The sequence below is a fragment of the Thamnophis elegans genome, chromosome 1 (assembly GCF_009769535.1).
Source record: "Thamnophis elegans isolate rThaEle1 chromosome 1, rThaEle1.pri, whole genome shotgun sequence".
In the NCBI taxonomy this organism is placed as follows: Eukaryota; Metazoa; Chordata; class Lepidosauria; order Squamata; family Colubridae; genus Thamnophis; species Thamnophis elegans.
In genome coordinates, this window is record NC_045541.1 from 145,810,771 (window position 1) to 145,835,441 (window position 24,671).

Here is a 24,671-nt window from a genome sequence, read left to right on the forward strand (position 1 = left end):
ACATGTGTTATATATTCATATTCCTTATCTCATGTAGCCTTAGGCCAGGAGTCCCCAACCTGTGGGCTGCAGCCCACATGAGTGGCTGGTCACTGCGCTCGCCTGTGTGCACATACACCACTTGTGCTAGTGTTATGGTGAGCGTCGTGCATGCACTTCCAGCCCCATTTGCATTGAGCGCGTGCTTATGGTCCCATTTGCGTTGCATGCACCTGGCCCCGTTCGAACATGCGCATACCTGCATAAAGGCATTTTGTTCTAACAAAATGGAAAAAGTCAAGAAAGTTTGGAGAACTCTGCCTTAGGCCATTTTCATTCCTAATTTCAATCAGATCCTGACAGCAGTGTTTTAATCCATATTTCATTGTATTGTAATTGAACACTTGATTTTGAGAACTATGTTTTATGGTGTATTATGTAACACCAATGATCAATGATAAATTTTAAGTTATTTTCCTTGGGTCGTGTTGGGTATCTTTGGGCTTGGTTTTGACAGTTCTCATATTTGCAGCCATTGCACTCAAGTGAACATGATCTGGAAGCTCAGCAGTTATGATGAGACAGCATCTTTCAGTCATGTGATCTCCAGTTGCAACCTTCTTTGCCAACTTCCCAGAAGCAAAATTAATGCAAATGGAAACCACATGACATCCTTGCTTAATGACCTACAGTGATTTGCTTAATGATGACAACTGGAAGTGTTTGAATTTTCACTGGTAATCAAGGCGGTCATGTAATGTTGTGCTTTATGTTGCTTAGCATTGGAAAGTCTGGCACTTCCAGTTGCTGTCATTAAACGACCTCCCCGTCGAGATCCATACCCTCACCACCATCCAGACCTTCCGCGCAACCCTCAAGACCTGGCTCTCCCATCAGGCCTGGGGATAGGTTCCCAATTTACCCGCCCGAGTGTTGACTGTTGAATGAAAGTTGTGTTTTATTATTTTCTTTTGTTCGCACATTGTTTGTCTTTTGATATTGCACCCCCTTCCCTGTGATTGTAAGCCGCCCTGAGTCCCCTCAGGGAAAAGGGCAGCCTATAAATCTTAATAAAATGTCAAAAAAATGTCAAATAAGGACTATATGTAATTTGTATTTCTTCAGATCTTGCTCAGTTCAATTAAAAGATGGGTTTAACCTTCCCCGCTTACGTTCCTATTTAATTGTTCACAGTGCTTAACTAAACACTGTGAGGAGGAATCTTTCCAATGACATCACATATTAATCACAATAAGAAAGAGAATGGTGTGATGAGTATTTCCACTTGCACTGAGCATTTTGTGCAAGCATATGGGCATCCGTGATGAACTAAATATCCCCCCCGCTTTCCATTTTATTGTTTCCAATTCTCAGAGGCTCCCTGCAGTTTTCTTGGCAAGAATTAATATAAAGATCCTGCTTTTTAGTCTATAACAAATATGCCAGGAAATAGTAGTATTTTTCGTTTGTCCAGGTTTATCTGGATCACACAATTTATATGAAGATATCTATAGTTAATGGGAGAAATTCACCTTTCTGCACCTTTTTGAATTATATTTTGACCACATATACACAACCTGCAGAGGGAAGGGTAAATTATATTCTCCATGAATTACTGGCAGAATGTTTCAATTTAAAGGATAATTATTTGAATTCCATTTTGACAAGAGTGATTGTTTTCTAATAAAAGCAACAACATACCTGTACCTTTCTCTGTTTGTTTTGAGAGAATAGATTTCTTCAGATAACTTTTACAATTATGTTTAGGCTGCAGATCTATCAATATTTAGTTTGAAGCCAGAAGTGGTATTCAGCAGGTTCTGACCAGTTCTGGAGAACCGGTAGCGGAAATTTTGAGTAGTTCAGACAACCGGTAAATACCACGTGACTGGCCCCCACCCATCTATTCTTTGCCTCCGGAGTCCCAGCTGATTGGGAATGAATAGGGATTTTGCAGTATCCTTCCCCTGAAGTGGACAGGGAATGGAGATTTTACAGTATACTTCTCCTGCCACACCCACCAACCCATGCCCACAGAACTGGTTGTAATTTTTTTTGAATTCCACCACTGCTTGAAGCAAGCATAATGTAACAAGACTTCAAAGTAAGGTTTGGGGTTTCAACTTTTAATTGAGGTAAGTCCAAAGTTCTTTAAGATGATAAGCAGCAATATAAATGTTTTAAATGAAATAATAATAAAATATATATGTATTTTTAGATGACAGTGCTTCTGCTGCCAGCAGCATGGAGGTGACAGACCGCATAGCTTCACTTGAACAACGTGTTCAGATGCAGGAAGATGACATTCAGTTGCTCAAGTCCGCTCTGGCAGATGTCGTTAGACGTTTAAATATTACTGAGGAACAACAGGCCATGCAGAACAGGAAAGGACCTACCAAAGGTATTAACTTCCAATTCAAATTCACCTGCAAATGTTACATTGAAAATATTTTTAACCAGTTATGATAAGATAAATGGAATTATCTGAGAATATTTCTTGCATTCATTCAATAGAAATTCATTCTATTCATATTTCTGCTTTTTTATTAATATTAGCTAATGTGTTTAATTTTTGGTTGTGTTAATGAATGAAAAGAATGTTTAAGTTAAATTATCCCAAATTTTTCTTTTTGCAATATTTTATTCCAAATATTTATATATCATGACAGAAAACAACACCTGAACTTTTTCATTATCTTGTATATCTGATAAAACATCTAAACATGTTAACTTTTATGGAATGACATATTTTATGTATCTGGTGCTGTCCTATATTTTATTTTATAGGTTTAGGAAAATTATTTGTTTCTCAAAATCTCTTTATACTTCCATATCAAAGATGGGCAATTTGACCATTTAACCAGTTTTTGCCACAGTCATGTAGCTGAAGTTTATAACAAATAACAAAACATCAGTTGTGAAATTTCCTTACCTGCAGCTCTGTATAAATTCCAATTTTCAGGCCAGAAGTAATATGCTATAGGCTCTGATGAGATTTTCTGAAAATCTGATAAAAGAGTGAATTTCCATATTAATAAGTTGCAAGTAAATATTGTTTCTACTTTCTAGAACAGGAACAACAGACACCAAGGAACAACAAGGTCAATCTGTCTAACATTCATTAATAGCAAACTTTAGAGCCAATAATAAATTTAGTATGGAATCTTGAAGAACATGTCTTGTCAATCTAATCTTCATATTTTGGATTGATTTATTTCTTAATATATTGTGGAAATGATATATATTTATAATTTAACAAGACAATCAAGAAATTTTGATTAGCAGGTGAATCAGATTTGAATTGAAGGTGAGATAGTTAACTAGATACTTAGCTTGCAAATTATTCTCAAAGATTGTGCTCAGTGATTTTATATAAAAATGATATAGAGGATTGAGTGAAAATACTAGAAATTCAGTCTTGGACTGAAGAAATACTTCAGCATTTCTTATTAATAACATAGATGGAGAAGTTATCAGATTTGCAGATGATACAATGGGATGGATTCATTAAGAGTTTAGAATATTAAAAAAATGAAATGGTCTCAATAAATCAAAGAAATTGTCTGAAAATAGCAAACCAACTTCTTAAAAATGCAGTGTTTTATTTAGAAAAAAGAAAGAAATGCACAGATATAGAATGGCAGATTCAGTTGTGGAAAAGGATCTTCCAGTAGTAATAAATTACAAATTGAATATATATATCCACTTGCCACAAGAGAACTTTCCAAATAATGAGTAGTCATCTTTCCACTTTATTTTGCAATAATTAGATCTTACTTCAAATATTGTGTGCACTTCTGAACTTGTAAATTTCAGCATTTATTTATTTGTTTATTTGTTTTCAATTCACAGCAAGACCACTAATTCAAACACTGCCTTTAAAGACTACTGTCAATAATGGAACTGTCTTACCAAAGAAATCTAGTGGTTCTCTACCTTCTCCATCAGGAACCAGGAAAGAAATTGTATCACCAGCAGCAAAAAGGTATTATCAATTTGTAACATATGTTAATATGCTGCTTATCTTTAGTTTTAAAATTACTATTCTAAGTGTTTTCCTCTCAGTAATATTTTTGGTCAATGGCTTAGTACCAATCTTAACTCATTTTCTGACTATCTTCTAAAATGTTATATAATAAACATGGTAAAATAATTAATAAGAATCATATTAATGAGGTGATGTATTAGTATATTTTCAGATATTTTGTGTTTAATTCTTTCACTATCGAGTACCCTAGATAATATATTTCATAATATAAACCATAATAAAATTAATGATGCTAACATCAGCGGAGGAATTCACTTACCTTCCCTACCAGTTTGCAAATATGGGTGTCCACGTGTGTGCACATGCTTCCCTCGCTCGTGCTGCATCTGCGCATGCACATTGCCTTCTGCATATGCGCAGTGCTCACACATTACATTAGGGCGGGTGGGTGGAGCCTCCCACAGCTGCCACTACCAGTTCGCCAGAACCGGAGAGAACCGACTGAATTCCACCTCTGATTAACATGAAAAAAGGATGTAAATCCTTAACATTCACTAATAGACAAGTAAAAAAGAGAATGAGGGTCAGAGTACCCATAACTTTCTCATTATAATAAACCTGTCTACTCTGAATTCTTTACTCTAAATCTTTCTTTATTTCTTTTGTAATAACAAAAGGATTGGAAATTAAATTTTATTTAATCACAGTGCTTTAATTGGTAGAACTGAGGGTAGAACAAGAAGCAATTGGTGGAAACTAATGAAGGAGAGAAGCAACTTAGAACTAAGGAGAAATTTCCTGACAGTTAGAACAATTAATCAAAGGAACAATTTGCCTCCAGAAGTTGTAAATGCTCCAACACTGGAAGTTTTTAAGAAGAGATTGGATAAACATTTGTCTGAAGTTGTGTAGGATATACTGCCTAAGCAGGGGGTTGGACTAGAAGACCTCCAAGGTCCCTTCCAACTCTGCTATTCTTTTCTATTCTATTCTAATTAGAATGAAAAAAAACAACCAAAATTGTTCTCTGCCCCTTCCCATGCCTGAGCAACGGGTTGGACCAGAAGATCTCAAAGGTCCCTTCCAACTCTGTTATTCTATTCTATATTTTTCCTCAATGTTTTTTTTTATAGTTTTGTACCTATTTTTTTACTTCAAATAGTTTTACAGAAAACATTTGTACTGTATTTTATCAGATTTTGATAGGTAAAATTACAAGCTATTTTCAAATTATAGTTAACCCACCAACTGCTCTTTATTTTGAGAATACCATCACAAAGAATTTGGATTAGGTATACTTCAGTTTCTTAGGAGGAAAAGTATGTTGGAACTGCAACTAAACTGTAAAAGAGTGATGTGTTCCTTGTTAACCCATAATAGTGGCAGGGTGAATAGATTCAGATGTGATTGCCAGTGGAATCATTTAAGAGTGTGCTCAGGTGACTTCTAGGAAACAGGGAAAGCCTGACACCTATTGGCCACTTTGGAGTGTGTAAGCATTCTCCCTTCGCTGGAATTCTGAGCAGTTTTCCATTTTACCATGCTCTCTTCCAGTGATAACTTTTGTTTGCTAGATATGTTGTCACTGTGGGTTTATGTTTGCAAATTTTTCTATTTCTACTAATTGAGAAAACGGCAAACATCTCTGTTGTGCAGTAACCATTATCTCATGATAGTAGAAAGTTGTGCTCATTTTTCACCCTGTCTAGGAGCTTCTAATATCTCACTGGATATCCCCAATAAATTTGTTTACTGTGACAATAACCGAGATGAAGAATTTTAATGACAGTACCTGAGTATGCAGTTGTGCAATTAAAACAAAGAAAATTGACAGTAGTTACAGATACATTTCAGACTTCCTAGGCACGCTATAACTTAATATAGTAATAATTTCTACATAGCATTGCCCAGTATTGCATGAAACAAGTTTGTGCAACTTGGTTCCTTTATACATGTGCACACTCATATACAGTAGTAAAAAACTAAGAATGCATCTTCTGTGCTGTTGTGTATGTGAATGGGACAGAGAGAAAGGAAGGTGAGGGGGAGAGAAATGTTTAAGTTACTGCATCCATATCTCTCAGGATCATAATAAAGAAGAAAACATGTTGGCCTGTAGTATCTCCAGCATGTCCAGATTCAGCAGTGTATTCTTAGGCCTAAAAGCGATTAGGTTTTGCCTTGGTTTTTGTAGAACTGCACATATGACCAAATCCATCCTTTCCCATTTGTAAGTGAAGGAATGCAAACAAATTGCATATCTGCTGGATTTTATTTTGTGTAAATCGGGTCAGAGAGAAAAAGAAAGGAATAAAGGGGGAGAATTATAGTTTGGCTACTAAACTAAAAGTCAGCTAAATAATTTGACTCTTTATGGAGAGAATAACTTACATTCATAGTTAACTTTCAATAAAAACTGTTGTATGAGTATATTAGTATCAGTCTTCATTACAGTTACAAAAATAACAAAACAGCTATTAATCTAAACATGATTATATCTATTTTTATTCTACTTAGTTAGGTTCTGTAGCATATTATATAAAAACTTTTAAAGCTAAATCAGAGCTGTGATTGCATAGTAATTAACATTAAGGTGGGATACGTTTTTCAAGTTTTAAGAAATATTGCTCTTTTAAATATGTCTATCTGCCATTGAAGCTTTTAAAGCACTCTTTGTACTGCACATGGTTGCCCTCCATTGTATCTCACTATTTCAGGTGGCCGGTTCTCGGTAACAATGAGCACTGAGGATTGGTTTAATGTATTGACAACATATTGTGATTTTTTAAAAAAAGTCTGGTATTCCAGATTATATATAATACTTCATTGTTTGTGGGTCTCTTTCTTTGAAAAACGTATGTTATTAATGTAGGAAGTTAAAACCCACCTCTTTACTAGCAAATGAAATATTTTAGAAAATATTAAAAGGGCAGAATATTTCCCCCTAAAGGGAGGCAGGAACTCACCCCCTCTTCTTTGTCAATGGTCCATTAAGGCCTGGGCCAGTCTATTCTACATAACAAAGATCTACCTCCTTCAGGAGGACCCATCTAGCAAACAAACTCACCACATGGCACCTGGGAAGATTACATCAGCCAGCAAGGCAAACAAGCTTGGGTCTCAGAACAGCCTGCAAAGTTAGCTAAGACTCCCCCGCTCCCCTGGGAGTCTGACAACCAATCAGAATACAGTTTTTACACAGGAACAGGAAACAGAGAAGTGGGGCCCCAACAGAGGGTATAAAACTCAGGCTCTCTCAGAGTCTTGGCTCTTTTTCGGCTCAGGAATTCAAGCCATGTGAGTCTGCTCAAGAACTCAAGTCACCGGGTGTGTCACCCTTCCTTGACATCTTCCGTGGCTAGTGAAGTGTCTGCCGGGGAGGACTCTGATCAGGACCCTGGCCTCTTCAAGCCCACATTGTTCAAATCCATCCTACACAAGGCTAAGGCCATTACCCAGCTGGGCGCCAAAGCCCCAGCTGCCCCAGGGTACTCAGAGATGGCCGTTTCCAACCATAATGATAGCATGTTTAAAGTCCAGGCTCCTTCATAGGATCTTGTTCCAGTACTGAGTCTCTTTATGGATGTAGTCCAGTGGCAATGGTCCAGCCTGGTTCCCTAGCTGCCCCCAGTGGGGGCAAAAAGCTACTCTGGAGGCTGTATTGACACTACCCTCCATAGACCCCCCCCCCCCCCAATAGCAGCCCTTACATCCAACTCTGTTCTCCCGGCTGACCTCATGGAAGGCCTCAAGGCGGAAGATAAGACGGAAAAGGCCTGCCACAAGACCATCAAGTGGCAGCCTGGGCCATTAAGGCGTCTTCTTCTGCCTCCTTCTTTAACAGGGCTTCCATCATTTGGCTTCAGGAACTGCAGGCTAAACGTCCGGCGGGAGACAAGCATCTCGGCCAGGATGTCACCAAAATCATCACAGCATCCCAGTACTTGCCTGACGCCTCGCTTAATGCAGGCAAAATTCGCCTCTCGGGCTTTAGCTTCTAATGTTACCTCCAGCGTCTCCTGTGGTTTTGCCACTGGCAAGCCAACCTGAAGGCTAAATGGAAGCTTGCTTCTGCTCCTTTCAAGGGGTCAAAATTGTTTGGGAAGGTCTTAGATCCTTTCCGGATTGAATCTAAAGACAAACGTAAGGTTCTTCCTACTCTTACTAAAAAGCAGGATCGCAAGACCAAGCCCTATTATAGGAGGCAGAACTTTTGGTCTAATGACTCCTCCTTCAGTTTGACTTTCAGCCACCACCAGGGCCTGGGCAACCCAGGCCTCTATAGACGACATCTGCAGAGCGGCTACGTGGTCATCCCCATCGCCCTTTGTCAGAAACTATAAACTGGACGTGTTTGCCTCAACCAAGGCATCATTCGGCAGGCAGGTTCTCCAGGGGGTTGTTTCCATGACCAAATCCCAGGACAGACCTTCTTCCCGCCCTAGTGACATATAACTTGGGTATGTCCCATTGTTTGGACTCTCCAAGCAGTGCACAGGAAAATGACCATTGGCTCACCTGAAGGGTCCTTTTCTGTGCACTGTGGGAGAGTCCAACCCACCCTGGGTCTTCGGGTCCAGGGATTCGAAGCCATCAAGTCAAATCGGACTTCCTTCTACTATATCAGTGCATCTTCAAGCCGTCACTGGTTCCAGAACTCATCAAAAATCTAGTGTTGAGGAGCACCAGGAGGCGTGGCCAAGGAAAAAGATTCCTCAGTCCTAGGGCAACCAGACTAATATAACCCATTGCTTGGATTCTCCCGCAGTGCACAGAAAAGGACTCTTCAGGTCAGCCAATGGTCATTCTTTATAAAATCAGCTTTTTCATTATTTGGCAGTAGTTAAAAAAATCAGTGCAAAAGAGAAAAATTGTTCAAGTAAATTCTCATACATCCCTCAGAGTAATTTCACATTTAGAAGGGTTTAATTTTGTTTCTTTTGTTTCTACACTGATATTTGCTTGACATGCTGATTAGCAAGTTAATTAACTATTGAGTTGGATGGTATGTTATTTAAGTGGGCACATAGTCAAAAATCATGCTTAAACATTATTTCACCTATTGTTCTTCATCAAAGGAAGAGTTTCAATCACAGTACAACAAGACAAATCTAAATTTCTTAACTTAGAAAATGAAAATCAAATGTACGAAGATAGAATGTGGGATGCTTTGTAATACTATGTGCAAAAACATTTTGGAATAATAGTTTTTTAATTGAATATGATTCCACCTCAATTATGATGTTCAGTTTTAGATATCACATTTCAAGAAAGAATCAGAAAAAATAAAAACAAGTTCAAAAGCATGCATTGAAAATTATAAGGAGATTTATATACTAAATTCTGTGAAAAAAAATAAAGGAATTGAATATGATTAGCTTTGAGAAAATAGAAGTGTGGGAAGCTATGATAGTAGCCTTCTAATAACCTCATTTCAGAGCATTACAATATTATTATTTTCTATTAGCACTATTAAAAGAACCAATTCAACTGAAGGTGTTTCTCCTGGTGGTCGGAGGGAAAGTTACGGTGATTCCAAAGGCAATCGCAATCGAGCTGGATCCACAAGCAGTTCATCTAGTGGTAAAAAGAACAGTGACTGGTATGAAAAGCAGAATTTCTAAATTACATTTATTTGTGACTCAGCAGGTTAAAAGAGGATATTTCTTCATTGTGGTCTTTGTAATTTAGGCATTGTGGAGAGCCTCCTAGAATTTCAATATTGTTTGGTGGAAGCCCTACTCCACTATCCATGACTTTCGTGAAATTCCTTCAGCTAGTCTTTAACCATCATAACTAAATATGTTTATATGTGTAGATTATGATCTTAAATTAACAATTTTAAAATTAACATAAGATTAACACACTTTTAATTCTACCTTATCAACTCTTCTGAATTCTAGAGTTAGAGAGTGACACTTAATGGTAAGATTCCCCCTTTCTGTGGTTCAGTTAGATGAAATGGCAACTGGCCTTGATCTAGCAGGTAATTATTTGAAGGGAAAAAAATCTTCTGTTCTTTTCAGTCCATGATGGGTTTTCTATGATAAGTAAATTAAGATCCTGCTTCTTTTTCTTGTTCTGCCAAACTTTCAGATTTTTAAGATACTACTAATTCTCCCTTATTACAACGAAGAGTGTTCTCATTATCCCTGCTATGTCTGTTTCTTGAACTGTGAACTCTAGAAAGTTCTAAACGGGTTCTGCAAAAGCCCTTTTCAAGTGACTATTTGAAGAACTTGCAAGTAACTAAACAAACTTGTTGTGGAGGAATTTAAAGAAAAAAAAATTGAAATGCTCATATAATGAGTATTTCAGCTATGAAATTAAAAATAGATGCAAAATGCCAGTTTTGGACCAAAAATGAATCCCTGTGTAGGATATAAAAGTGAATATTTATTATTTCAATAGCATTGCTTGAATGGAAGAAATTACTAGAGTGCAACCAGAATTGGTCAGAAGCTTAAAATAGTCAGGGTAAGAGAATCTAAAAATATAAGCAAGTTTTAGAATGTTGTGGAAGAATCAGAGTTACAGTGAAAGGGATCATTATTGTTGTTAGTTGCAAAGTTGTGTCCGACCCATCGCGACTCCATGGACAACATTCCTCCAGGACTTCCTGTCCTTTTGGTATTGTCCATGGGGTTTTCATGGCAAAGATACCGGAGTGGTTGCCATTTCATTCTCCAATGGAACACGTTTTATCAGAGTTCTCTGCTATGATCTCTCCGTCTTGGATGGGCCTGCACGGCATAGCTCATCGCTTCATTGAGCTACGCAAGCCCCTTCTTAATCTGGGTTCAGCCTGGATATTGACCAAAGCAATCATTAGTCAATCTCTTCAATGACCCGTGCCAAGATCTGGAAGGAGGTAGTGTATCAATATCCTGGTCTTGCTGGGTGTTTCAGCAACCTTTGATATCATTGACAGTTCTACCTTTTTAGATCACCTGTGGGTTTTAGGGATAGGATATATTGTTTCACAATTATTCTGCTCCTTTCTTGGTAAATAGTTTCAATCTATGTATTGGGTGAAGAGATGTTGGTTCAGTGGCCCCCAATGTGAATGCTTAAAGGGTCAGTCATTTCTCCCCTGCCAAAGGACAATAACAGATATCACTTACAGCCTGGGGTAGCAATGTATAACTTATCTATGAAGTTATTGGTTGAAATTATAGAGAGTTTTGAGTACAGTATCATCAGTTTGCTGATGGTATCCAATTATAATATTGCTACCCCAGTCTGTAAGGAATAGCTGTTATTGTACTTCAGCAAAGTCTAGAGGCTGTGAGCAACCAAATGTACAGGCTGGAATTGAATCCAAGTAAGATAGAGTTACTATTTGTACTTCAGTGTGTTTATTTCTTGATGAGCAAGTACTGCTTGTGAAGGAACCAGACTCATGACTTGCGGGTAGGAGTTCTTGACTCACTGCTTCTGTTTGAACAGCAGGTGGAAGCCAGGGAGACTATACTCAGCTGCAACTCGTGGGCCTCTTTGATCTTATATAGTAATGGAGGATCCAGCTATAAGAATTCATTCTCAATTTACCGCATAGACATTATAGCCAGGTCCTCTATCACCATATAATTCCAAATAGTCTTTGAGGCTTCACTTAAAGACTACTTGGAACTATAATTGTGGCAGTCTGCACATTTATTAGCAATCAACAATAGGAACACATAATGCCAATTCTGTAGACCCTGCACTGTTGCTGATTGGTTTGTTGGTACAACTTAAAAAGTGCTAGTTTTGATCTATAAAGCTGCTTGTGTCTTGGCTCCTGGATAACTACAAGACTGTGCATTTCAACTAGCATTGATATAACCTATTGAAACATCTAGGGATAAAGTTATTTATAAAGAGCCAAGGTGGCGCAGTGGTTAAATGCAGCACTGCAGGCTACTGCTAGATCAGCAGGTCAGCGGTTCAAATCTCACCGGCTCAGGGTTGACTCAGCCTTCCATCCTTCCGAGGTGGGTAAAATGAGGACCCAGATTGTTGGGGGCAATATGCTGACTCTCTGTAAACCGCTTAGAGAGGCCTGAAAGGCCTATGAAGCGGTATATAAGTCTACTGCTATTGCTATTGCTATTGCTATTATTTATTAAAGTCCCATGTTTTCAAGAATTTCAGGGTTCTGAAGCCAGTTGGTTCTGGCTTCTGTAGTGTAGTGGGGATGCTTTGGAACAGCTTCATGACAGGTACTAGGTGAGGGTTTTTTGGAAAACGTTGAAAATCAAACTGTCTTAGAGATAATTTTCTTAAATTATACATGATGCCATTGCCATTTCTTTTCCCCTTTTTTGGAACAAAGGGAAAAAAAGTTATTCTGTACTGTTACTTTTGTTTCAGATTTTAATTAGTCTGTGGATATTGTAACTTTTTATATACTCAGTCAGTCTCTGAAAGTTATATGATTGCAGCAGAGTAGAAATTAGATATATTAGTTGAAGAGAGAGATTTAGAATGAATGATGATATCAAAGGAGAAGAATTAGTCAAAAGTACAAGGGGTAGTCAAGGACAGGATGTTTGGAAGGAAGGATGTATGGGGTCAATGTTATTTACAAGAATCTTTCTTGATTGTTTTTACAGCAAGCCCAAGGAGCCAATGTTCAGTGCAGGTAATTGTTTTCTTTTCTTTATTGTTTCATAAAAATATATAACTTTTGTTCTAATAAAGAATATGAAAGACTTTCTCTAAATGATTGGTTAGCAGAATTATCATACTTTGGCTGCTAAATCATAACATTTCATTGTAGTGATTACTGAATTGCAGTAAAGTTCACACTTTAACAAACTACTTTATTATATTAAGTTTATAAGCTTACACTTTTTATTTGCTATTTATATTTCTACCATCTTAAAAAAGTATACAGAAGGCTACATAAACAGAGAGATAGAATCAAGATCACGTGAAGTGTTAATACTACTTTATCTTGGTAAGGCCACACTTGGAATACTACATTCAGTTTTGGTCGCCACGATGTAGAAAAGATGTGGAGACTCTAGAAAGAGTGCAGAGAAGAGCAACAAAGATATTAGGGGACTGGAGAATATATGAAGAACAGTTGCAGGAACTGGGTATGTCTATTTAAATGAAAAGAAGGACTAGGGAAGACATGATAGCAGTGTTCCAATATCTCAGGTGTTGCCACAAAGTAGAGGGAGTCAAACTATTCTCCAAGGCACCTGAGTGTAGAACAAGAAGCAATGGGTGGAAACTAATCAAGGAGAGAAGCAACTTCCTACTGGGGAGAAATTTCCTGACAGTTAGAACAATTAATCAGTGGAACAGTTTGCCTCCAGAAATTGTGAATGCCCTAACACTGGAAGTCTTTAAGAAGATGTTGGATAGCCATTTGTCTGAAACAGTATAGGGTTTCCTGCCTAGGCAGGGGGTTGGATTAGAAGACCTCCAAGGTCCCTTCCAACTGTGCTATTGTATTGTTTGTTCAATAATTTTAATATTCATCAGTCTTTCCCTCCGAATAATATGTCTTGATGTGGTGAACATTTCCTTAATAGAATGCTGCAGTTCCAAATATAATAAATTGGGTTAATGGAGCACAATTGCTGTGTTCATGCAACATACCAAAACTATATGTCTTATCTCAATGACTTTGTTCACTATGGATTTCCACTACACTATGGATTGCTATCAGTGGTGGGTTGCAGGCGGTACGCCCCGGTACTGGCATACCGGTGCCTGCCAAGAGCACCGGCTCCAGAGGACCTCCCTGCCCACCCTCCTTACCTGTATTTGAGCTCTTCAGCGCTTCCGTGCACGGAGCATACGATGCCTGCACAGCGCTCTGCCGAGCAGCTGGAGTGTCATGGAGCGTCACAGGAGGTAAGGATGTATGTGCATGCTGCGTGCGTGTGCGCGCACACGTTCATGTGGTGGATGCCGGACGCCGTTTCACCGTACCAATTGCAACGAGATCCGGAACCCACCACTGATTGCTATAGTAGTAATATAGGAACTGATAAAGCAGGATATTCTATGGCTGATACTGCACAATCCTGTGCAAACAGTTCACAACCCAAAAATGTAGACAGTTTATACACACTGTAGTACCCTGTCAGTGTAATCCATATAAACAGTAGAGTTGAATTATCAATGATAATATGGACAAAGGTGATGATTTTGAAGATAGTGCTTAAATTGGATGTGTAAAATGTTCCTTTGTAAATGTGTAAAATCTTCATATGTCAGCATCTGAAACAGAGTCAGTATATGCAGAATAGAACTGATGGGAAGGAATGGAGGTGCTAGAGTGTGCCTCTTGAATTTCCCTGCTAAATGCCGTTTTTGAATTTTTAAATCCAATCTCATCCAGAATTGACCCCAGAACTAGAAATTAGCCTAGTGAGGACAGAATTGGCAGAGAAGAATGTGGTGTTAAAACAGGTTTTCCCTCATCTTCTCTCCTCTTCTCTATAAATATCTTCCCCCAATTTCTGATAACCCTGGGAATATGGGCCGAGAACATGTATTTGGCAAAACAAATCTCAGTCTGGCTTTCGAATAAAAACTCTCACAGAAAGCTTTCAGTTCATTTGAAGTGTTCTGAGCTATTTAAAATATTAGATTTTTTTTAAAGGATATCAAATTCCTGAACTATTATTTTTACAAGGCAATCCAAATTTATTGTTTTACTTTTGATCATGTAGGTCTCTTTTATAGTTAATTTTTACAATGGCTTGGACAGAATGCCAGCCCTTAATTTGTATCAACTGAACCAATACTACTCAGCTGTATAGCAGTAATAACAAAATTTGGGACATTATTTTCCCCTCTGCAGTCTGGTTGTGTGGCTGTGTGTGTTTTTTTTGAAATAGTATATCTGGAAGATAAATAGTATATTTGGAAAGATAATGGAAGCTGCAGAAACTATACAAAATTACATACAGTGTGTACTTTGATTTTTCAATTCGTATCCATACAAATGCAAATTAGGGAATATTATATTACCTGCATTGATCATAGAATAATACAACTGGGTACTCCACAGAGCAGGGATATAGATAAGCCTGACAGTTCTTGAATGCATCTTTATCTAGCACTTCTATCTCTGTCTCTGTAACCACAAGGGAAGCGTTGTGTGACACATTGTACAGGTAGGTAGACCTTGCTTCTAAAATCTCATAGCTCTCTAAACAAGCCTATTAACAGGGCTAAGCATTTTGAGCCTGTAAAGGCAGTTTATTCCTTGTGTGACTATAATATTATTAAACAATTTTCCTTTTTTCTTTGCCAGCTTCTTGCAGAACACCTAATGGCTTGTAAACATTGTAGTACTGAATGTTAATGGATGTTTATATAGGTTTCTTGATTAAATGAATGGCCAAGAAAAAGGCCCAAATGTTAGAGAGCTATATAGCATCCCATAATCTTCTGTAATAATAGTTGCTTTGCAGTTTGGCTGTAAACAGTGATAGTGCCTGTTCTAGTATACTCAAACACCATCCTAACATGTGCCTAAATCAACCTTTTGCTTTAGATTGAATTGCAGTGCTTATTCACTATCTAAATTACCTTTTGTGAGCAATAGATTTAATTTATGACACCAGTAAGCAAGTTGAAGTGAATAACATATATTTCTGTGTTTTATACATTATGTAAATATTTAAATGGCATTTATGTAATATTGGAAATGCCTGGTAATAATTAATATATAACTATATAGTAATGTATATGTATTATGCATTTCCATTGTGAAGACTAAACAAATTTGTCCTGCAGTTATATAAATGGTTTATTCCTAATTCCTCATTTATAAATATATTCTTAACTTTCTAAAATTATATCTTTATTATTAATTTTATGGCACTCCACATTCCAAATATGCCATCTGTTGATTTAATTTTTCAGTCTTTTCTGGATAAATTAAGGTGCTAATTTAAGATTACCACAAGCAGTTAGTATTATCTCTTCAGAACTCTTTACAACTATTGTACATAGTTAATAAAGCTTCATTCAGCAGTTGTCTCTTTAACTTTGTATTCAATGGCTTAATCTCTGTAAATCTATATGTCTTATTATAGTCTAAGATGCTTACCATATGTTATTCTTTCTATCTGATATGGGACATGCCACTTTTCAGATCAGTCTGCCTATTGTCAGAGGGTGGACTGGAAAGCAAGTGTAACAAATTCTTAATCCATCCCTGGAATATGATCAGTAACATGGTTGGTTTAAGTTAATAATAGGTTTTGTAGAATTGTTTTTACATAAATCAACCTCATCCTGAATGATCTACCAGAACAATGCCTTTGGCAATGTAGTATAATTTTATATGTTGTGATCGTTTGGTGTATTAGTTTATAGTTTTTACTATGTTTTCATGATATTTGCATTAAAATGCATATTTTTACATTTTTTCAGGACTTAGATGTTATTAGAAAAAAATTAATTTAAACAGATATAAAGCATAAAACAGTAACAACTGTTGGAAAAATTAAAATTTAATCTTAAATGAAATGGTTTCTGAAAACATATATCCCTGACAATGGGGAAAAATTGTATATTTACTCTGTACCTTTCTTTTTCTTTTTGTGTATCAATTCTAACCAGTTCTCTTATTAGCTTTAATTAAAACTTAAAATTCAGTTGTGGTTTTTATCTAAGATTATTTATTAATCAGTTTTTTTAAGATGAACTTTAATTATGATTTGAATTGAAATAAATTAGCATTGAATTTTGGTTAAAGGCTAAAAAAAATAGCAGAAAAAAGTTTCATTCGCGATGGGGCAGGTTTCAGAAATCACAACCTGTTTTCTATCTTTTTCAATTCAATTAAAACTTTTATTATCAGAGTATAACATATATACAACGAGATTGGCTGAGCATCCCTTCGTGCACCCCCACAAAACAATATAACACAAAGTGAAAGACAAAAAAATTCCTGGCCCAGTGAATCCTACTAACAAACTCCCAGTCCTATTGCACCATTTGAACCTCAGTGTTTAGGAAATTGATAGTCATAAATCAATAAAAATTTCAATATATATTTTAGTGTTAAGTGCAGAAGTACAGTTCAATTTATTTCTTGATATAGGTCTAGAAATGTATCCTATAGTTTTTGCTAACACAGGAAGTTTTATTGTAGCAAAGCTTATAATATCCATTTATATTCATTTTCAAAACAAACAACCTACTGATGAATTCATGCTTTTAGAGTTTCTCTAACAACATGTATCAATATTAAAAAGTGTATGTTGGCACTATTGTCAAGACACATTTTTCTTTTATGAAAAACAGCTGCATCTATCTGATGTGTAAATTTTGTCCTATGTGTTATTTGGATGGGAACGGCTGTAGGCTAGACCTTTAGCTACGTCTATAGATTTCCAGGAGCCAGGCTCACTTATTATCTTATTTCAGCTTTCCTTTGCTTAACAAACTTGTGAAGATTGTAAGTGCGAGGATTGGTCACAAAGTTACTTTTTCATCACTATTGTAATTGGGAATAGTTTTTAAACAAGGCAATTGCTTAAATGAGGGCTACCTATATTTTCCAAATCCAGCTATGTTGTTGCATGCGTGGTGCATCAACATAATTCTTTTACTGTTTTATCTTCAGTACATATATCATTAATCATTGCAAATCAAATACCAAGTTTATATTTAAAGTCATTACAATTAACATTATAGATACTGATATGCAGATATGTGAAAATTTAATTCAAAATAAAATTTACTTTAGTGACTTTTCTGTGTTAATTGTAATAATTAAGTTAATTCCTTAGTTGGATAGAAATAGAAAAAAAGTTACTACCTTTCTGAAAGTCAGGTTGTCCCCCCATTATATATGTATTCATTATGGAGTCTCAGTGTATTAAAAATATTTTTAAAAATGTGCGCATAAATAATTTAAGAGCTTTGGTCGTTGTTTTTATAATATTTTAAAAAATGTGTGCATAAATAATTTAAGAGCTTTGGTCGTTGTTTTTATTCTTTTCTCCCATATAACTTGTTAGAGACATGAAATAGTAAAATGGCAGAATACTGTATATGAATGTTTGTTATGTATTTGATTTATTTTTTCAATAGAGGAAGGATATGTTAAAATGTTTCTGCGTGGACGTCCTGTTACCATGTACATGCCAAAAGATCAAGTGGAGTCTTACAATTTGGAAGCGAAGGCAGAACTACCATCCAAAAAGCTTAAACTGGAATGGGTGTATCCTTCTTTATGGACACACTTCAACTAAATAATGCTTATTTCTGATATTCTATTTTTAAAGTACGTCTTTAAATGTGATCAAGCATAGTAGGCATCTAAATTCAAGGGACTAGTATATTGTCATAGAAAGAACACAATAAATATTGATGTTATGAAGTTTCTCATCTATATATTATCAGTAATCTCACATTTTCAGTTTAATGCATCCTGAAGGGGTGTATTTAAATAGCAATAGCAATAGCAGTAGACTTATATACCGCTTCATAGGCCTTTCAGGCCTCTCTAAGCGGTTTACAGAGAGTCAGCATATTGCCCCCAACAATCTGGGTCCTCATTTTACCCACCTCGGAAGGATGGAAGGCTGAGTCAACCCTGAGCCGGTGAGATTTGAACCGCTGACCTGCTGATCTAGCAGTAGCCTGCAGTGCTGCATTTAACCACTGCGCCACCTTGGCTCTATCAGGTTAGTAAGTTAGATGCATAATAAAAATAGGGTGCTGTAATTACTATTATAATATAGGGAAGTTGTATGTTTCTAGTTGCATAGTAAAGAGAATTTATAATATTTCCATACTATTTTTAATTAAAAACCCAATTATTTTTTTAAAAACTATCCAGATTCTCAGTACAAGCACAAAGATCATATACTAATCAAAAACATTAGCTATGCTGGATCCCTTCTTTTAATTATTACTGTTAATATTTCAAGTTACAAGCAGAAGTCAATTTCTTTTTTGTACAAGTTAAATATAGATTTTTATTTTAGTTAAAATACTGTTGAAAACCATTCTTGATTTCATGTTGTTTGGCTTTTAGTCTAATTTTAATTGTTTTAATATTTAAGTATTTAAAAATTAGCTATTTAATATGATTTTCATATGATTTTCATCATTTTATTCTTTTTTAATCTGTGTTTTATTTTACTTTTACATATGATCTTATTAATGTTATTTTCTTTATTTTGATATGGCCTATTGGCTATTGTGCTATATATGTTGCTTTAGAACTTTTGGTTCTAGTACCTAGTACCAAGTATGCAGATTAAAAGAGCTGCAAATTTTCCTTTGGGAAGAATCTCCTCCTATTAGCTGAGGGATATTTGATTTTAAGTAGGAGAAGGAGAATGTTCTGCAGTATGTAAAATTATGCCCATGCAAGCAAACAATTTTCAATTGTTTCAAATCTTCCAACTCATAATTTTTCTAATAGAAAGTTGGTAATCTTAGAAACAGCACCTATGATAACATGTCATGAAATGTGAAAAATATACAACATACTACAAAAGTATCTACCTTCTTAAAGGGAAATGTATTCTCTTAGAACTTGGAACTAGAATTTTAATCATAGATGTAGTCATTAACAAGTGCTACTATCAGAGTTGTTCCTTTGAAATAATTGATAAAGTGTCAAGCAGCCAGAGAGCCTTACTGTATGCACTTAATGGTCCTAGAATTCCACATTATTGTCACTTCTAATGTTCAGTTGTTATATCTTAACTAAGATGCCAGCTATGGTTATAGAGGTCGAGATTGTCGCAATAATCTGTACCTCTTACCAACCGGAGAAACTGTTTACTTCATTGCATCTGTGGTTGTATTGTATAATGTTGAAGAACAACTCCAGAGACATTACATTGGTCACAATGATGATGTGAAGTGGTAAGCCATGGAAAAAGGAAGTTTGAAAAAAAATCAGAATAAAACTTTCAAAGATATATCTTTTAGTTTATTTCTGATAAAGAAAACATAATGGCAGGCTTAGCACCAAATGTCTGGGGCTATGAATGAAATTGTCTTAGAAATGATGGTGACCCTGGATTCACTGGTTAGAATGAATGTGTGTGTGTGTGTGTGTGTGTGTGTGTAGCATTTAACGTTAGATAAGATATACAATAAAATAATAATGTTTCATATGTATGTATGTATGTATGTATAGCATTTAACGTTAGATAAGATATACAATAAAATAAGAATGTTTCTGGTGCACCTCAATAAATTTTTATGAAATATGAAGTAAAAAGTGTTTCGTTGTTTTATTTATGTTATAAAAACGCTTTTATTTTTTTATTTAATAAATATGTGTTTCCTCTCTCCCTACCTTTTTTTGGGGGCAGCCTAGCAGTACATCCTGACAGGATTACCATAGCAACTGGTCAGGTTGCAGGAACATCTAAAGATGGAAAAGTAAGGTATTTTATTTCCTTGAAATGAAATTGTTCTTGCCCTGTGCTAGGAGTGTTTTAATATTAATATAGAGCAACTGTTGAAATAAATTCCTAATATTTGTGTTAGTGAATAAGATACTAATTGGTTAATAAAATATATGAAGGAAGTTGAAATTGCTTCTAGGCTTCATACTCCAAATATATTTTCAGTCTAAAAATGTATCAGTGTTGCCTTTGCTTAAATGTCTATGCCTTGTTATAATTTTTATTTGGACATTTTGTAAAGTTTCATAAATTTTCTAAACATTAGAGACATGCTTGTAAATTATTTTGAATTCAGTATCCAGCCTATTCATTTATATGATAGTTCCAATCTATAGCATTATTTGGTATGAGAATAATTTGCATCAAAATGAAGCTTTCAGATCCCATTAAAGGAGAATATTTATAGTTCCGGTTTGAAATGAGGGGTCCTTGGTGCTTTCTGAACTTGGTTGTTTTCTTGCAGATGTTTCATCATTCAAACTATTATATTCTGGTGGCTTGCCCTGTCAGTATTTGTGGGGAGTGATCTTTGGTTGTGCTGTTTACTGTTTCTGAAATGTTCTTGATGTATGGCAGTGTTATTCTTTTTAGGGCTTGGTTGTGCTATATTGGGTTGAGTGATCAGATACTTTGATAAAGTTGCATGGCTATCCATTTTGTTGAAATATGTTGTATATATGCTCTGTTTTCTGCTGTTCAGGATTGCTGCAATGAGTTTGTGCTCATCTAAATAAAGTTCTTATGCAGCTTCTCTTGTGGGAGGTTGGGTTGTTGCTTTGACAGTGGAGAACTTGGATGGTTTTTCTTTACATTTGTGTTTCTTGTTTGCCTTTGTGGTCTCTGCTGGTGAGGATGTCCAGGAAGGGTAGTGAGTTCTTCTTCTCTGTTAACTGGAGTCCTTTGCAAATGTTGTTGATGGTTCTATAGGTGTTCTCTAATTGATCCTTTTTTATTATGATGAAGTGTCATCTACACTATATTGCCAAAAGTATTCACTCACCCATCCAAATAATCAGAATCAGGTGTTCCAATCACTTCCATGGCCACAGGTGTATAAAATCAAGTATCTAGGCATGCAGACTGTTTTTACAAACATTTGTGAAAGAACGGGTCGCTCTCAGGAGCTCTTTGAATTCCAGGGAGGAACTGTGATAGGATGCCACCTGTGCAACAAATCCAGTCGTGAAATTCCCTTGCTCCTAAATATTCCACAGTCAACTGTCAGCTGTATTATAAGAACGTGGAAGTGTTTGGGAATGACAGCAACTCAGCCACATAAACTTGTCCAATATCAGTGTGTAATCTCACAAATGCGCTTCTGGAAGAATGGTCCAAAATTCCCATAAACACACTCCTAAACCTTGTGGACAGTCTTCCCAGAAGAGTTGAAGCTGTTATTGCTGCAAAGGGTGGACCGACGTCATATTGAACCCTATGGATTAGGAATGGGATGTCATATTCGAGTAAAGGCAGGTGAGCGAATACTTTTGGCAATATAGTGTATATCAAGGATCACTGACATCCAGGCCATGGCCCACTACCAGGTTGTGGCCTATTTGGAATTGGGCCACTTGAGTGACTGGCTGAACATGTGCATGCCTGCGGCGGGCCAGCAGGCACTCGGGCACATGCGTGCCAGCCTGCTGCTCATTCAAGAGATGCCGTTATACTTATATTCTATTTATGGGCTTTCCATAGCTATCTGATTGGTCATTTTAATTACATAACATGGGATTAATTCTTAAATTTGATACAATGTATATAGTTTTCATTTATTTAAACATACTGTATTATAATAGTTTCCTTGAAAATGTTTAAAAAGATGTATTCATATCCTAAATTTGGTCTTTTAATATAGTTCTTCTGTCATTTATTTAAAAAACTAAATTAAAAACCTATGCCAGGCCTCCTTTCTGATATACATAAACTTTAACATAATGAACAATGTGTTTTCACCCAACTAACTTCAGATATGTTGTGGGATAAAATAAGGGGAAGGTGGTCTGTATGTGTAAGTTGAGCTTCTAAATGTAAGGCAAGTTATCAGTCAAATAAACTACCTGTAATCTGGTGAATTAGCCCACTGCACTAACTTCAGTCATCAATATATAAATATTTTCTGTCTCCTGTGCAAGTTGTAGTTGAGACTTAAATTTACAAAGATTGCTCTCTAGTGGTCCTGTAAATGCATTGCATGTATATAATATATGAAAATATGTTTATATGTCAAATACAAGGGTTCTCCAAATGCATATTGGATCTGCAGTTAATTATAATTTGTAAACATATTTGTTTATGACTAAGTTTTAATTATAAGGTTATTCAATTTTTAAAAATATATTGTATCATTTCAAGATTTTGTACAATTTACAGATAAGAATGGCAAGCCACATGTCCAGGTATTTGTCAAGAGTCAACACTGACTTGAAGGTGCTTCTCCACACAAAAAGTATATATAATTAGTTTTACTGTAATAAGAAATTAGAGAAAGTGTTTATATAAAACTTTAGATTGTTCATATTATAGAAAGGGACACACCAAACTTAATATATTCATGAACTCAAATAGACTCCTATTAATTTTAGACAACTCATATCCCCGCCCCCAGTGCCCTCCAAAAAAACCAGGGACCCTTCTCTCTTCCCAAGAATTCAAGCACCAAAATTTTAGATTTAAAAAAAATAATTTTAGAATATTGATAATTCTTCATGTATATACTTGGAATATTTTTCAAAATTAGACTTTTGGGATTTTTGGATTGATTATGTGCTAGCAAGTTATAGCAACCACATATAATTTTTTCTCATGACAGTTGCCCCTAACATGGTCCTTCAGGACTTCCAATGATGCATTCATCACCATTGTAATTGATTTTATCCATCTTTCTGCTTGGCCATACTGTTCTCTTCCAGCTTCCCTAACATTAAAGTCTTCTCCAAAGAGCAAAGTCTTTACATGATGTGTTCGAAGTAGAGTGATTTTGGGCCTGGTCATTTGTGCCTTACATGAGAACTTTGGGTTGATTTATTTGATAATCATTTGCTTTATTCCCATTAGGACTTTGAATTGCTTCAGTGCATATGGGAGGGTAGCACCAGTTTACAATTCTGAAAAAAGAATGTGCTTGATTAAAGATTTGCAAATAGGTGCTACTCTTCATGCATTCTAAAGCATATTTTTGCCTTCAATCTCAAACACTCCATAACTCTAATATCTGCACTTCAAATGAAACCCTAAGCTTAAAAGAGTGATTTCAATTAAGACCTCTAACAAATTTATAGCACTAATTGTGGACTCTGTCATTTGAACTGTACCACTGTTACCATTTTCCATTTTCCAAATAATTTGAATATAATTGTTTTAGTGTCTATGACACTAGATCATTGAAAACAGAGTATCATGAGGTGATTAGTGGTCTCTGAAGCTGACCAATAGGAAAATACAGAAATCCTCAGTCAGTGCCTTCCTCTCCAACTACGTTGGTTCATGGAATAACCAAATAACCCCATTACTGCTCTACACAAAAACAGGGAAAATAAAGTTGTAAACATTGCCTCCATTTTTTGACTATATGTATATGTTTCATTTCATATGTTTTGCAAAAAAATTAGTTGTTACGAAGAAAAAGTGCAAAACATCAAGATGACATTCTTCTAGCATATACATTTCTATTAAAAGTAGTGATGATGGTATGGAACCATAGCATCACAGTATAGATTTGTTTGAACTCACTGGTCAGGAGAGTGTGGTGGCTTGGTGGCTTAATGACACTGGAGATGGTCTCAGCTCCAGTGGTTCAAGCCCTGGCACTGCATGTCACGGTGAGCGCCTGTCATTTATCTCAGCTTCTGTCCACATAACAGTTTGAGAGCATGTTCTATACAAATGAAAATGCTTTCAAACAGATAAGTAACATTTTGGTGGGGAGACGAGATGATGCTCTGTACAGGCAGTCAGATTCCTGATGGTTCTGACCCTTCCCAGTTGTGGCGCCCATTTGCAAGACAGCTCTGTGAAAGGAGGGGGCCTTGGGTGACGCTGCAAGAAGAGCAGCTTATCTTTCTCTTTGGTGTGAAGCCAGCTCATCCTTGTGTGTGGCACACTTTGGGAAGCGCACAAGAATTTCCTGTAACAGGGCTGGTACCTTGGCAATCCAAGCCACTTCTCTGCAATAGTATTGTGATCTCCTGGCTACTGTGGCAACACCATATACTAATAACAACAATAACTGGCCAGAGATGGGTTAAGATAAAAGTTCAAAACATATGGTTTATATAAGCAGGTAGAATTAAGCCAGGAAT

General features: G+C 36.1%; 1 protein-coding gene across 3 annotated transcripts in view; it reads left to right on the forward strand.

The window, feature by feature from the left end:
- Positions 1-24,671, forward strand: part of EML1 (EMAP like 1) — a 126,009-nt gene that overhangs the window by 80,208 nt on the left and 21,130 nt on the right. For 2 of the 3 annotated variants that reach the window (XM_032234201.1, XM_032234193.1), the window contains exons 2-8: positions 2,198-2,380; positions 3,832-3,964; positions 9,435-9,569; positions 12,565-12,593; positions 18,029-18,158; positions 19,670-19,819; positions 20,275-20,344. In XM_032234201.1, the coding sequence (XP_032090092.1) occupies positions 2,198-2,380; positions 3,832-3,964; positions 9,435-9,569; positions 12,565-12,593; positions 18,029-18,158; positions 19,670-19,819; positions 20,275-20,344 (830 nt within the window). Of the gene's footprint in view, positions 1-2,197; positions 2,381-3,831; positions 3,965-9,434; positions 9,570-12,564; positions 12,594-14,983; positions 15,094-18,028; positions 18,159-19,669; positions 19,820-20,274; positions 20,345-24,671 lie in introns of those variants that run through there. The other variant, XM_032234209.1, reaches the window with a different exon arrangement.